Source organism: Dermochelys coriacea, chromosome 5 (genome assembly GCF_009764565.3).
Source record: "Dermochelys coriacea isolate rDerCor1 chromosome 5, rDerCor1.pri.v4, whole genome shotgun sequence".
In the NCBI taxonomy this organism is placed as follows: Eukaryota; Metazoa; Chordata; order Testudines; family Dermochelyidae; genus Dermochelys; species Dermochelys coriacea.
In genome coordinates, this window is record NC_050072.1 from 63,213,770 (window position 1) to 63,229,193 (window position 15,424).

General features: G+C 38.0%; 1 protein-coding gene and 1 long non-coding RNA gene across 2 annotated transcripts in view; one reads left to right on the plus strand and one right to left on the minus strand.

Moving 5' to 3' along the window:
• Positions 1 to 2,372: 2,372 nt before the first annotated feature.
• Positions 2,373 to 6,756, plus strand: LOC122460436. Its single transcript, XR_006281740.1, has 2 exons — positions 2,373 to 3,053; positions 5,644 to 6,756. It is a non-coding gene; the product is annotated as an uncharacterized LOC122460436 (long non-coding RNA).
• Positions 6,757 to 9,686: 2,930 nt separating this feature from the next.
• The window catches only part of LIX1 (limb and CNS expressed 1), a 40,028-nt gene continuing 34,290 nt past the window's right edge, over positions 9,687 to 15,424 (minus strand). The window contains exons 5-6 of the mRNA XM_038403153.2: positions 11,864 to 11,941; positions 9,687 to 10,008 (exon numbers count right to left, since the gene is read on the minus strand). Coding sequence (XP_038259081.1) covers positions 9,724 to 10,008; positions 11,864 to 11,941 — 363 coding nt within the window. The 3' untranslated portion in view covers positions 9,687 to 9,723. The remainder of the gene's footprint in view (positions 10,009 to 11,863; positions 11,942 to 15,424) is intronic.

The window sequence follows — 15,424 nt, forward strand, 5'->3', positions numbered from 1 at the left end:
GGCAGGGCACTGATGAAGTCCCCTGTGAAAACTAAAGCTTCCTTCTCCAAGGGAACTAAATATGCTTTACCTCTCTGCCCGGTGCAATAGTTCTCACAGGAGAGGGAAGGGCATTTAGCATCTTCCTGCAGTACTGGAGGTGCATCTGCTCTCAAGTGGTGCTGATGGTAAATTTTGTATGCTGAGTAAAACTGATGTGTAAGTGAAAGATTCTGTGCATCTTGCTGTGTGGCTGAGGAAGTGACAGTGGTGTGATGATATGAAAAAAACATGAATTACACTGGTGCTGTTTGTTTTACCTCCCTGAACTAGCTGGGGGATAGAGTAGATGAGCTACTATATTATAGACATGGCAAAGACCTATGTTTCAAGACTGGCCAATGAAAGAATGACCCCTCCTTGACATTGAGAGAAAAAGATTGTTTTGCTAGTGACTGATTCTTCATTGCAGCAAACCACTCCTGCTTCTTGGGCTGATTGCAATTCCCCTCATGTCTGCAAGAGGTAGAAGCTCTTTTCGTTTATCATAGATATTCAGCCAGTGTTGGGAATACATTTTGCCTAATATGTTTGTTGCAATAAATATCACACTTTTATTGAGATGAGTCAGTTTAAGAGCAATATATACAGAATAATATCTTGATTGCTGTGTGTACTCTGATTCAGATGTGCCATCTAATATTTTCTCTTGTGATTAATGTGAAAAAAATCCTGTCTGAAAGGCCAAGAATTCACCAAGACCAACATCCATTCTTTTGGGAAATTATTCCTTTCAATAGGAAGTATAAAGTGTTTTGCTCTTTTAGTACTTCATCTGAAGCCCATACAAGCCAGTGGGGACTCTGTCCATTGATTTCACGGGGTTTTGGGTTAAGCCCACAAGATATGTCCACACTGCAATATAAGCCCAGCGTTATTAGAACTCGAGTTAGCAGACCCTAGATATGTTAACCTTGGGCTAGAACGTCTACACTCATTTGTAATCATAGATTAGGAATTGTTGAAAACTGGGTCCCAAACTGAGTCCAACCACCCATATCCCAGACTCCCTAACACCTTCCCAAAATGTTGCTGCCCTAGCCTTTTGTTTCTGATGCAGTGAGGAAAAACTTGACTGTTCAGAGGACAAAGAAAATTGGCCCATGGGATTGTGGAATACTTTTGGTGGACTCCCAGAGCATGAGTCCAATAGAGCTGCGTCTATACTGCAAAAGCAATAGGACTTGAACCTTGAGTCCTGGCTTGACTCAGACTCAGGGGTCCTGGAATCCTGGGTCCAAGCCCTGGATTAGGATGATTTGCATGTAGGCAGAAGTGGAGTTAAGCTTGAGCCTGAATTCGAACCCTGGGCTTAAATTGTAAGGTAGATATACCCTTAAATTATACGAAGACTTCTTGGGTATGTCTACATTGCAATAAAACACCTTCAGCAGGGCTAAGGCTGTGGGGCTGATAAGTGTAGATATTTGGGATCAGGCTGATGCCTGGGCTCTTGTACCCTCTCCCCTTGTGGGGTCCCAGAAACTGGGCACCAGCCTGAGCTTGAATGTCTGCACTACAATGGAATAGCTCATAGCCAGAGCCCTGCGAGCCTGAGTCAGCTGACTGGGGACAGTTGCAGGTGGTTTATTGAAGTGTAGATGTTTCCTCTGAGTCTGCACCAGTGAAGTCAAATGGGAGTTTTGCACTCCACTTCAATAGGAGCAGAATTGAGGCTTTAAACTGAAGCCATCTCACTTTTGGTGGTTTATGGTCTGTCTCTTTTCTTCTCTTCACCCAATGCTACAATGTAATAAGAATAAATTCTTTACAATGTAAAGAATAAATGGACACAACATTAAAAAACCGGTAGGAGAACACTTCAACCTCTCTGGCCACTCAGTAACAGATTTAAAGGTAGCAATTTTGCAACAGAAAAGCTTCAAAAACAGACTCCAAGGAGAAACTGCTGAGCTTGAATTAATATGCAAACTAGATACCATTAACCTGGGTTTGAATAGAGACTGGGAGTGGCTGGATCATTACACATGTTGAATCTATTTCCCCATGTTAAGTATCCTCACACCTTCTTGTCAACTATCTAAATGGGCCATCTTGATTATCACTACAAAAGTTTTTTTCTCCTGCTGATAATAGCTCAACTTAATGAATTAGCCTCTTACAGTTGGTGGCTACTTCCACCTTTTCATGTTCTGTGTCTGTCTGTAGATAGATAGGTTTCAGAGTAGCTGTCGTGTTAGTACTCCTTTTTCTTTCTGTAGATAGATAGATAGATATCTTCTTACTATATGTTCCATTCTATGCATCCGATGAAGTGGGCTGTAGCCCACAAAAGCTTAGGCTCAAATAAATTTGTTAGTCTCTAAGGTGCAACAAGTACTCCTGTTCTTTTTAATGTAATCAGAGGGACTTCTGATGGTTGTAAATGGTTCCAATTCTTTCTTATCATCATGAGCATATTGTTTTAGCTATTAGGCCATGGAGCTAGTGATTTGGCTTGTGACTTCTGGCACCCATGGCTCAGCTTGCACAGCAGAATGTATGGCATATTCTTGATGCATTCTATACCTGATCTGGACACATTTGTAATTTAATCACAAAGCTGCTCTCTCCTTTTTACTATCAATTTTCTTTATTATGCAGAATAAAATAAAATTTTCAGTGCCCCCATTGAGGGGCCTGACTGGGGACAACAGCATAATGATTGCAATGGATAACAAACAGCATGAAAGTACAAAGCTAACTTTTGTTGCTTGTTAGTGTTTGTTTTTACTTGCATTTTGTTTGTAAGAATTTCCTGTGTAGACTTTGTGATGTGCTAAGCCTGTGTTCTATGAATTTAGATTTCGCAGGCTTCCTTCTTCCTATGCTGTAGAGCTCATCACAATCTCCATCTGGCAGCTGGCAGGAAAGCCAGTCTTTTTCAGTCTGGTTCAGGGAATGAGAGCTATCCTGAAGCTTCTGGTTAGATACCCAGAAATGTGCATTGTTTGGCACAAACACTACAGCCCAAACTCTAAAATTTTCAAAAAGGTGATCCAGAAGCAAACCAGGTAACTATATGACAAAGTATCTACTGTCATCTTAATGTAAATATACCCACCAGACAGGCATAACTGCAGCAGCTGAATTCTGCTTCTGTCCTGAGTAGTTCATGGGGAAAAGGAGTCCCCATAACTCATGCAACTTTCCATTAAGAGATTACTAACATGCTTTAAAGAGAGACACAATGCCTCCATAGTTTGTATCAAAACCTATTTACAGAGGGGCACTCCCTTTACTATTCTAGCTAGAAACTGTACACGGAAAGTGAAATTTACCCCAGTGCATATCACCTGCACAAGCGGCTAAACATTAAAGGGCAAATCTTCTGTAACTAGTTGATGGGCAGATGCATGTGAGGAAAGAAAAATGTTTCCATCTGCCCCACAGGCTATGTGGCATGAGGTCCTCCACTGCTCCAATTGTCAGGAGAAGGGTCCCTTCTGGAAGACCTCCAAAGATGTATAAGTAGGCTTGAAATGATTCTGTTTTTATCAGTAAATGTTAGTAAATGTCAATTTTGCTGTACACACACAAACCAACAAAAAGAATTCCACTAATGATAATCAAAAATTACAGATAGACAAAGAACATGCTGCTTGAGAACTTATTAGAGTTTGTTTTAAGAATATTTACTTGGCATGTTTTGACATGTGAAGTTGACAATTTGTTTGTGTTTTAACAGTTAAACTTCATAACTTTTTGAATCTCATGATTTACTGTCACTAAATAATTATCTGAACTCCTTCCCAAATTTCATTAGAAATTTAAATTAATGATAATCTGTAGAAATGCTTAAATAAACATAGACTACCTGTCAAAATTATAAACAGAATTGAATTCTGCCAGGCCTATGTATAAGACAGGGCATTACTGTGATATCTAGAAAACATGTTCCAAATTATGGATTTTACAAATGCTATTGTCAATTTCTGGCAAGCTAGCAGAGATCCCAGTCCTGCCAGACTGAAGCTGCTTTTTGTATTTACTTTTACTTTCTGTGTGTGAAGTACCTAGCACAATAGGGTCCTGGTCCATGACTGGGGTCCTAGGTTCTACCATAACACAAACAAATAATAGTAGTAATAACTTTTAAAAAAAATCCTAGGAAATTCCATGCAAAAAATTTATTAAGAGAATATGGAGATTCCCTGATTAAATAAGTAAATCAGGAAATGACACAGTTTAAGATTTCATTGTTCTGTGATTGTACAGCTCCAGGGCATCCTGCTTAGGGCTTCTAAGTGCTCAGGCAACAAATAACAATTATGTGCCGCTTGCATTTTGTTAATATTTAATTACTTGATTACATAACCTCAATTTAATACATGTTATAGAGTACGTTTTTATACAGCCTTAGATATGTGTTGTGTAGCATCTTACTGTAGTGCAAGTATAAAAGTTAAAACTAACAGTACTTCCATATGATACTATCTATCTGGATTGACTTGATAAACTTTTTTTATATGTTGAGTTCTCTTCTCTCTAAGGTATGTATTTTAATAGTTTTGTTAGCATCCATATGTATGTTCCTTTCAACCAATATTAGTCTTCCAGAGGTGCAGTTCCAAGTATTAAGCAGTCAACTATGTTGCAAACAAAAGCAGTCTATAAATATGGCAGCAAATTTTCCACCATTACTCTCTATTATATATGTTGTGTAATATTGCTCATAGGTACAGTTACTAAGTATCTTTCATATAAATGACTTACATGGGCTCTGCTTGATTGGAACACAAGATGCCACGTGGGTCTAACACTGTAGAAAAAGTTGTATGGTGATATCTTGTATCATTTTTACAATGTGATCATGTAATTAGTGAGACTGTATTGTCATGTATATACACAAGAGGCAGAATTAAGGATGCTCATTCAAATGTAACTTGGCATTTTCTGTCTTTTTGTATTCTGTACAATCTTGCTACTTCCTTAATATAAGGAGAATAGATTGTTTTAAACTGTAATATAAAGTTCAGGAGAATAATCCTGCATCAATAGTTCTACTGTTTGACATATTTAAAACTTAAAAGAAATAATCATTGAATAAGAGTACGTAGGGATTGCATACATTTCACCATGAGTCTGTCCCTTTAAATTAGTAAGTAACATGACCAGAGAAAACAGATGAGATATGATTCTAAAAGCAGAAGGGATTGAAGAGTGAAAAGGTCAAACTCCTCCAGCTTTTAGCCTCATGTCCTGTGTATTATCAAGTTCCCCCTTTCTTTGCTTTCTTATGTCACAAAGACAATCAGCACATCTGTTGGGGGGGGCTTAATTTATTACTTCAGAGAAGGAGGAGTAAGAGAGAAGTGGTACAAAGTGTTAAGGACAATATTACTGTAGTGAGAGACTATATAAAGCAAAACGTAATGTCTGTCTACTTTCAAGCACTATATACGTCTTCGGTTATCTTGACTTTCTGACATTTTTGAAACATCAGCTTTTTTCATCTTATCACAAAGTACTGCTTTCCAATGCTATTGGACTAGCTTTTGGTTGGTTACCCATTGGTTGTACATCAGAGCTACAGTTGGTTCTTAGTAAATTGCTAGATCTCACTCTTGGTATTGATCATATTGATTCTTATTTTTCTCTCAGGCCATTTGTTTTAGATCCTGCAAATGCAACATTTAATGTGTGTGAGAACAGCAATGCTTGGGATGAAGTGGCTCATGTGGTGAGATGGAGCCTCCTTAAGCCTCTTTTTAATGATGTGCAAGCAAAGGAGCCCTGGCTTTTTACAAATGGCTGGTAAAAAAAAACAAAACAAAAAACAACCAGGCTAACACTTTCTCTGAAGTCCTGTCAAATAGGTTTGCCAAGGCATATGAGACAAGACTGCCAATAGGAATATTCCAATATAAAGAAATGTAAATAAAAACCAGTGGAGTGTGTGTTGTTTTCTCTCTAATCTACTTAACAAACAATTCTTTGTCATTACTTCTGAATGAACTCGAGTCACAGGATTAAATCGTTGGTTACATTTTTATCCCTGTGTGAGGGACGAAGCTGAAAGATATGCTTCCTTATATTTGTAAAGAGTTCAAGCACCAGAGCAAAGAGGGCAACATTTCACAGCTCCTACAACTTCCTTCCTTCACAGCTCACTAGGGAAGCACTGGAATTCCATAAAATGCTTGAGCATTGTTTACTTAAAAAAGGCCCATAGAAAGAACTCGCTTGTTACACAGTAAGATGACTATAACTCCATAACATCTGGCAAATCACTAGGTTGCAATAGATAAATGCTGGAAGGCTCTACACTAGGCTGTCTCTCAATACATCATTTATTTCCAGAAGTTATGGCTGATGACATATCTTCTGAGTATAAGATGAAGGGGAGGTCTGAAAGATGATGAAGAATAGAGATAAATTATGTATCCAGTCTCTACCCATTGTATGGTCTATGGAAGCCCTAACCATTTTAGTCTGTAATGATAGACTCTTTTATATACAGTTGCAACATAAGTAATTGGGGCTACAGCACAAAGACCCCACCTGAAGGGGAGTTGGAAAGACTGCATTTTTTATTGGAATGATGGTTCTGCAGTGGTAGCTACTAACAGGAGAAACAGCATGGAGTATGGGACCTGATCCTACAAGGTGCTGGAGCATCATCAGCACCTCCCAGGGCTCAGGCTAGTGCTGAGGAAGAAACACAACTGACACAGAACAGGAGGGAAATAGAAGTGGGAAAGTAGTCAGCATCAATTTTTCTCTTGAGTAGCGTGTGTTAGTCTTAAGGTAGTTATTTGGTTAAATTACTTCACACAGCAGATCATCTGGGATCCAGGATTTGGTGTCTAGTAATTTTTAATTTGGCTTTACTTTGATTCATCTACAGGCAGATAACAGCTCATATAATTGAAAGAAAGGTATGAAAAATTGGTCAAATTATTAGTCCATTTTAAGTGTCCAGTAGTGTCTTCATCCAAATATAAAAATCAAGTTTTCCAACACTTTGCCATTTACAAGCAATTGTTTAAACACTTTTAGATGCTGAAATTCTACCTTGATAGATAGGGACCAAATAGGTAGATAAACAATTGTTAGCAAATGCAAAATAGAGCATGTACTGTTTATTGATGCTGTATAAAATGTATTGTACTCTATGAATCATTGTTTTGAAAACACATCCTGAATGAAAGCTATTTTTTCCAAAGTGGTCCAAGCAAACTATTAGATGTTAGTGCTTCGTTAATTACAATTGAATTTGTTCTGAGTGTGTGAACACCACACAGTCTCTCTCATGCTGAGAAATTAAAAATTCATAGTTTTCCATTATCTTGTATTTGTTTTAATAACATAATTGGCAAGAGTTCACTGCCTGAGATTTTAAATTGCATTGGTATATGTTTCTCAACTTAATATAGCAAAGTGTTGCTTTAAGCTGCATTTCTGCTTTCACCACAGATGCTTTCACTTGAGGGTTCTCAGTGGGCAAAAAGTGAGAATTAAAAGCACCTTGCTGCTTCCCAGCACAGACTTCAATTCCAGCTGCTGCTACTTTTGAAGAAGCTGTTTTCTTTTCTCTTCTCCTGTTAAAGCTCCTAGTACACTGAGCAAAATAATTAAGAGGGAGTGGTAGTGTTTCTTTTCTTACTAAATAACTTCTACCAGAAATTCTGGAAACCTGACAATATTTATTTTTTTTTCATTTATTGTGAATGTTATGGTAGTTCCTAGGGGCAATCTGAGAACAGACCCCAACTGTATTAGACCCTGTACAAACAGACCGTCACTACACAAAAAAGCTTGAAGACAATTGACATCTTGTCAAGAATCTTTTCTCTGCAGTTAAGCTATGTTTTGCTTCACTATGCTTCCATCACCACTAGTAAAGAGAATAGTTTTCCAGGAGCAGTTCTATCATTCTTGTTGCACAATTCCTGGTTTCCTCTTTTGCTTCACAGGTGGCTACTTTCCTGGACCCTGACTTTACTTTGGATGGTAAAATAATGAGGCAATTTTGTTTCAAAGTATTCATTTTTCTACCTTGAAATACATGACATTTAAAAGTATTAATGGCCATATTTTCATAACACTGGGAGTACTAGATTGGACCCGCCCTACTTAAATAAGAAAAATGCTAATTTAAGTCAATTCAATGAATTGAAAAAGAACTCTGTCAGATGATTTTATTTGAGAAAACTATAGAATCAGGTTCTTGGTTGGGGGTGGGAAAACTATGGCCTGTGAGGCACACCACACGGCTCGGTCCTGCTCTAGCTCTCCAGCTGGGGCCACACCATGTGGCTCTCAGAAGCTGCAGCATGGCCCTGCTCTGGCTCCAACATGCTCTAATGAGAGCTGTAGGGGCGGTGCCTGTGGATGGGGCAGCATGCAGAACTGCCTGGCAGCATCTCCATGTAGGAGCCAGAGAATGGACATGCCACTGTTTCTGGGAACGACTTGAGGTAAGCGCCGTTTGGAGCCTGCACCCCCTGAACCTCTCCCTACACCCCTGCCCCAGCCCTGATCCCTCTCCTGCTCTCCAAACCCAGAGCACCCACCTGTACCCCAAACCTCTCATACCCAGAGCCCACACCCCAACCCCAATTTTGTGAGCATTCATGGCCTGCCATATAATTTCTATTTCCCGATGTGGCCCTTGGGCCAAAAAGTTTGCGCACCCCTGCTCTTGGTGGTTAAATGTTAGTTGCAGATCTTAAAAAACAAACAAACCAAAACCTTATTACAAAATAAGCTATGGGTATTTATAATATGCTAACACCTGACAATCAGTTATTCACACTACATTTTACATAGTATAAGTCAATCCACTCTAATATTAGTTGGCTTTTATTTGCTTACATGTTTGCAATAATAAAAATGTAAAATTTAAGACACCGAAGTCTAACTCTACTGCAATCACAGGGTGTGATTGCAGCACAGACAGACGTATCTCAGCTTGCTTTAATCTGCTAGTTCCGGTACCAGAGCATTGAGAGAGCGTCAGTACAGGCTGTACAAGCCCATCCAGAACCCTACTCAGGTAGCTTGAGCTGAAGCCTGTGTTGCCAGGGCTTCACTGTGCTGGTACCCAAACTAGCTTGGGTTTAGACATAAAAGGTCAAAAGTCCTGTACTGGTTTGCAGTTGTAAATGTAGGGAGGCTTTTGCAGAAAAGCTGTTTTTAATTTTTTTTTTTAACAGTTTGTGCTATTGGAAGAATCTGTCTAGAGTAACAGTGAGAAAATAAACTACATGGACTTCAGCAATACTATTTGCTTGCATTGGCAATAGGAAACCAGAATGGTGTAGAAGAGTTTGTGGGCGTAATAGGCCCCTATGCATAAACTATAGTCCTTCACATCACCTGGTACTAGTGATCTCTAGCTTTTTTTAATTAGGTCTGTATGAACCCTGTGACCAAATATTTTCCTCATCTCTGTACTAAGTTCTCTTGGTGAGGAAGACTTTGTACGGATCAACACAGTCCATCACTAATATGCACTAAAGTTTTCTGCAGCAATTTTCCATCCAAGTTATATGAATGGTATATTAAAGCTATCACTTAATAGACGAAAGGATTGTGGTTTTGTGCTGAGCTGAAACTGAAAAATATTTTCTTTCAAAAATGTGACTACTTCAACTCCTCTAGTGAATACACAAAATAGCAAATGGCTGTATGTTAGAGTTCAGTGTTATAATCCTACTTCAGGGCAGCAGGGCTGTGCTAGTGATAGCCACTTAGGGCCAGGTCCATTTGATCATCATTTGAGGATGATGTTACTTGGTCGCTGTAGATCTGGCTTAGTGCTAAACTCAGTATTTCCTTCTTTTCTTTGTGAAACCGCAATTCTTGTCCAGCTTTCCTGGCTTCCTCCAGCTCTCTCAATGCCACTTGTAGCTCTTGGGAAATAATTCCTGGAGATTCTTGCTCCTTCATAATCCAGTCCAGGGCCATATGACTTCTCATCCTTTCATCTAAGGAATACTGGGAATAATAGGAAATTACTTCCTATTACCCAAGAAATTCATAACAGAAATAAGTTTATTAACAAAGAGATTCTTCTTTTAGTCAAACAGGTTCTAGCAGAACTTTCTAGCTTCTGTTCTGGAATTTTAGCCAATATGATATTCCAGAGTATATCAGCAAATTTGTATCTTTCAAACACAACTAGCTAAAAGAAGCTAATATGATCATAAATATAATGATGAAAAATGTAACACCCTAATCTTAATTTTAAATTAGGACATTTAATATACTAGTGATTTTTTTAAAACAATCCTCATTTTGTTAACATGCCATTCAGATTTTGAAGGAATTCTTGTGCAACCAATATACCATTTTACATTATATTGCATCATTCACTATGAAGACTCTTATAGGTCTCAATCCTGCAAAGATTTATGTGTATGCTATGGGCACTTACTTCTTACCGCTTCCCCCACACCCTCCCAGGTTGAGTGGGGGGGAGGAGAGAGAGAGAGTGAGTGTGTATTTGAAAAACTAAACACATACATAAATATTGGTAGGATTGGTGCCTGTGTGTGTAATGACCTACAAACAGAGAAGGCTCTGTATTTGTGAATGCTCTTTTCAGATCAGGGCCTGAAACAGATATACAGATTCTGCACCAAGATCACAACAACCACCACTGAAATCCAGCCCCATGTGGGATGACACACAGCAACTGTTTAACTGTGCATAACATTGAATAAGCATAATATTTTTAGAAGAGGAAACTAGAACACCTAGGGGCTTGTCTCCACTATCCAGGGGATCAACGCGCAGTGATTGATCCACCAAAGGCCGATTTAGCGGGTCTAGTGAAGACCCGCTAAATTGACCGCCGATTGCTCTCCCATTGACTCCACTGGAATGAGAAGCATAAGGTAACTTGATGGGAGACCCATTGACCCAGCGCGGTGCAGACACTGAAATAAGTCAACCTAAGATGAATAACGTGAATAATGTAGCTAGAGTTGCATCACTTAGATCGACTTAGCCCCGTAGTGTAGACCTGCCCTCAGTCATCTGTGAGTCTGGAAGGAATGTTGGTAAGTAGAAAGTATATTTGTGTACCAACACTTTTAAGGTTCTTCATAGCCCAGTTAATATTTGCAAGTACACTTTTGAAAAGTAACTTTTTAAACAGATGCCTGAAAGTGAGTTTTTTCCCCTTTGGACAACATACTCTATAGGGCACATGCATTATCTTTAAGATGTAAGCATTCAACCTGAAACACTTCCATGTATTTTCACAAAAACATAAGATGAGAATAAGAAGTTTTGACTATTTATTTCGATAAATTTTCTGCTTATTTATTTTCCATCTTTGCAAAGAGATAAATGCCAGGGGCAGAACTCTGTTCAAGAACTTTACTTTTCAAGAGCCAGTTTTGTTTAGAGTCAATTTCACTTTCTTGGTGCTGCAGGGTTTGGATTTCAGGCACTGCAGGAGAAGGTGCTTTGTTAAAATACATTTTTAATAAAAAAAAAAAATTAAAAGCCATGAAAATATTTTTATTTATAGATGTTACAGTACGTACTTGGGGAACAAATGTAAATGGAGCATCCATATAAATTATACTTTTAGACTTAAAATGGGAAGGGTAAGCACAAACTTTAAATAATTGAAGAATAAAAATTAAAACAAAGGAGACTAATAGTTATGCCTAGCTTTGTTTTCTTTTACCTTCATTATACCAAAATAGACTGTTGTTTGGTCATCACAAAAGATGATTTAGAAAAGCAATTTCTTCCAACTGTCACCTCTGCACAAATTTGTTTTTGCGTCTCTGAATCCCTTGATCTTGGTGCCTGGTAATATAAACCAGTCACAAAGTGGGAGCTTATTGTAATATCTTACCTGACGGGAGCACTTTATTTCACGTAGGGCTTTAAGGCTTCCATTCCAATGCAGCAGCTGAAAGACTATCATCAGCTCCTGAGGAATGAAAGAACATTGATTACTGATGGAAATCTTCAAAAGTAGCACCTTTGCTCTTTTAAGACAAGTCTGACATTAAATCTACACTATTTTAAAGAAACAAAATTGACCCTAATCACATTAAAGGGTGTAAGGCATTAATGAAAGGCATATGGACATGCAGCTGGAAGCTAGACATTCCATGGCCCTTTTCAAAGAGAACGGGCAATAACCCCTGTGTGTTGGACAATATTCCCACTCTCAATAGTATAGGTTTTAGGCTTGATCCTGCAATGTGTTGAGCATCTCTTGTTAGGTGTTGTGGCCTCAGCAACACTTGCCTTTAGTCACAGGTTTGAGGGCACTCAGTGCCCCACAAGAAGCACCCAGTATCTTGAAGTATCAGCCCCTTAAAATTGACAGCATTTGTGAACTATTGTTGAAAGCACCGTAGAATATCTCTGTTTTTCTAGATAGTGACTGCATGGCAACAAATTTAATTATTTACTTTGCACTGAGATACTTCTAGTATGCAGGAACCAGATAAAACCAAATTTTGTTCAGCATGTGAAATTAACCTAACTCCTTCCCTTACACCAAACTGAAGCAGTATTGTATCAGCACTAAAAGACACATATCAGTAATCTGAAAGTTCTTTGAATTCAACAGGGTTACTTCCACATATAAATAGCTATATAACTAGCAATGATATATTTTCTGGTGTAAGCAAAAGTGGATCATCATGTCCTAATTTAATACTGGTCTCTAATAAACTTCTGTTGAGGGACACCAGTTTTTAAACAGATGCTTTCCCCAATCAAATGATCACTGATTATTAGGTAAAATGAAATGGAAACTTTGTAAATTACCAATTTTTTATAGTGAACCAAGAATAGATATTGCACCAGTAAAAATAAATGGATTTAAAATTGCAGCTTGGCTTACATGCTTTATCAGGGCAAAAGCTACACTGTGTACATTTGCACTCAACTTGAGTCATTGTCTCAGTATTTAATAATTTTATTAAGATAATGTTGAAGTAAAAAGAAAACAGTACAGAGTTTAGGAATAGAAGTTTCTGGTTAGCAGGAAATAAGATACAGATTATCAAGGGGTGCGAAATTCAGTTTAGGAGCGGGTGGTGTAAGGAATACGTAATCTGCAATCTCTCCGATTGGGGGTAAAAGTTTAACGGGTCAAAGTGCAGACATTGAGATATGGGGGTATGTTGTCCATATAATGGCTATGTTCATTGTGGAGTATAATGAGCGGATACGATGATGAGGATGGATCTACCCTCATTTGGTGGGATTTAATGTTCAGTGAGTTTATGGTTCCAGTTCATATGGTCCAAAGGAAAAAGTCTCTCAGTCCCTTTCCCATAGTTGATGCATGATGTCGTACTGGCTCACACCTCCTGGTATTGTCGGTGGTCAGTGATGTGTTCAATATATACTACATTTGGAGTACTAATGAGAAAAATAGCCTCTCTTAGCTTCCCACATTCTATGCAAAGCGCAGAGAATTTTACTTCTAAATACTGTTTCTTTTACAAAGCTGCTAAATTAGATTCATTAATTTAAAAAACTTTGTTTTGTAAACTTTTCCCTAAAACATAAGGTCAGCTATTTCTTTTAGATTTGTGCATTAGAGTGCACGTTTTACTACTAATTATATTACCTCGGTTTTACAGATGGAGAAAGTTAGCAGGCATGTTAAATGATCTGCTAAAGGCATCAGAGAGAGTTAGCTCCAGGGTGCATGCAAGGGACTTCTGTAAGATCTATCTGTACTGGTGCCTGGAACATATTTAGCAAACACTCAGACGTGTTTATCATGAGAGAAGACACAGCACTTTTTATTGGCTTTGAGTGCACATCACTAGTGCCCTGCCCATAGTAAACATTAGATTTAGATTGATGGATGAGATAACTATGTCACTGAAAATCCTGCCTTAACTGGGAGTCCAGCTTTGCCTTGATGTCACAGGAAATGATGTACTGGAAATGACTATGTAACAGAAATGTTATAACCTAAACCTTTGCCCTTCAAGGATATGTCCTAATCCTATCCAACTCTGACCCCTCAGGGGAAGGCCCACCTTACCTAGTGAGGAAAACCAACAGGATTTGATAGATAGGACAGGACCCCTAAACCAGGGCCTAATGAGTATCCCCACCCCTTAAAAAAATAATGAAGAAACACAGCTAAATGCAAGAAAACGGGCAAAATATAAAAGGAAGAGAGAGTGAGGTTTAAAAATTTGTGACGAGACCTGTTAAAAGGGAAATAAAGGATCTTTAAAAAAGACATGTTAAAATTTAAATGTTAACCAAAAACACCCCAATATTTTTTCTCACATGAATAATTTGAAAGGAGCCTAACCACGCCTCTAGTACTAGACCCAAAACCCTCTTTTACTAGAGAGGATGTAGTCTCAAACCATAAACCAGAGGCCAGTAAATAGCACCAACCCCTTGGAAATGAGAGAGAACTGCAACTAAAAGTATGAGAAAAGCTAAAATGCAAAAAGGAAGGTTTTTAAAAGCCTTGCAAAGAGATAGATAGTTTTAAGGAAAAAGGGACATTTGTAAACCCAAGTGTTAGCTAAAAGCACTGCATGTTTTCTCACATGCATAACTGAAGAGAAATTTGTAAAAGATGTAGTTATTTATGATACATTACAATAATCTGTTGTGATATTATTACACATTTGTTGTTAAAAAGCAAATATTAAGATTTTTATTTAAAGAATTGTTGATAACCTTCTATAAGTACTAAAAGAGAGGGAGAAAATACAAATGGGAATTCAGAAGAACTGAGCCTTTATAGATTCTGAATCCATGTAGATATTCACATTGTTTTTGCAAAAGGTCTGTCAATATCTTTGAAAAGTCAGTTCATCCCATCTGAACCCTCTTTTCTCAATTGTTGATCTTAATACATGCAATAAATCATTCCATTTCTCTAGATTTTTTTAAAATTTGAATTGGTATCCTCCCTTCGCTCATCCATCAACCCAAATCTGAAGTTTACTATCAGCAGAGTACAGCTCAGCCAACCTGCTTGGGCTATTCAAAATAATCTAGTTCAAAATTCACATCTCGCAGTAATAGTGAGATTGTGCCACCTCATTTGCATAGTCATTTCCTCTGTCCACTAATTTGATTCTGATCTTTACATTGTGTATGTATTTGCTTGCATTCAGAACAAATCTGAATGTTCACAGGAGGAGTGCTTGAGCTAGTCTCAATTCATAAACATTGTCATTTAAAAAAAAAAATCCCAAACCTAAATTACAGTCACTTTGTGATTCACATGCACACCTTAGTCTATTTTTCATCAGAAGCAAATATCTCATTAAATGAGAATTTGAAAAATAGGTGGGTCATATTTAAAAACCTCATCCTATAAACATGTTTCTTTCATAGAGTTCTCTATATAGGGATGAGGTTTTTTAAATACGTCTTGGTTATTTAGAATGATATAAACAAACACATC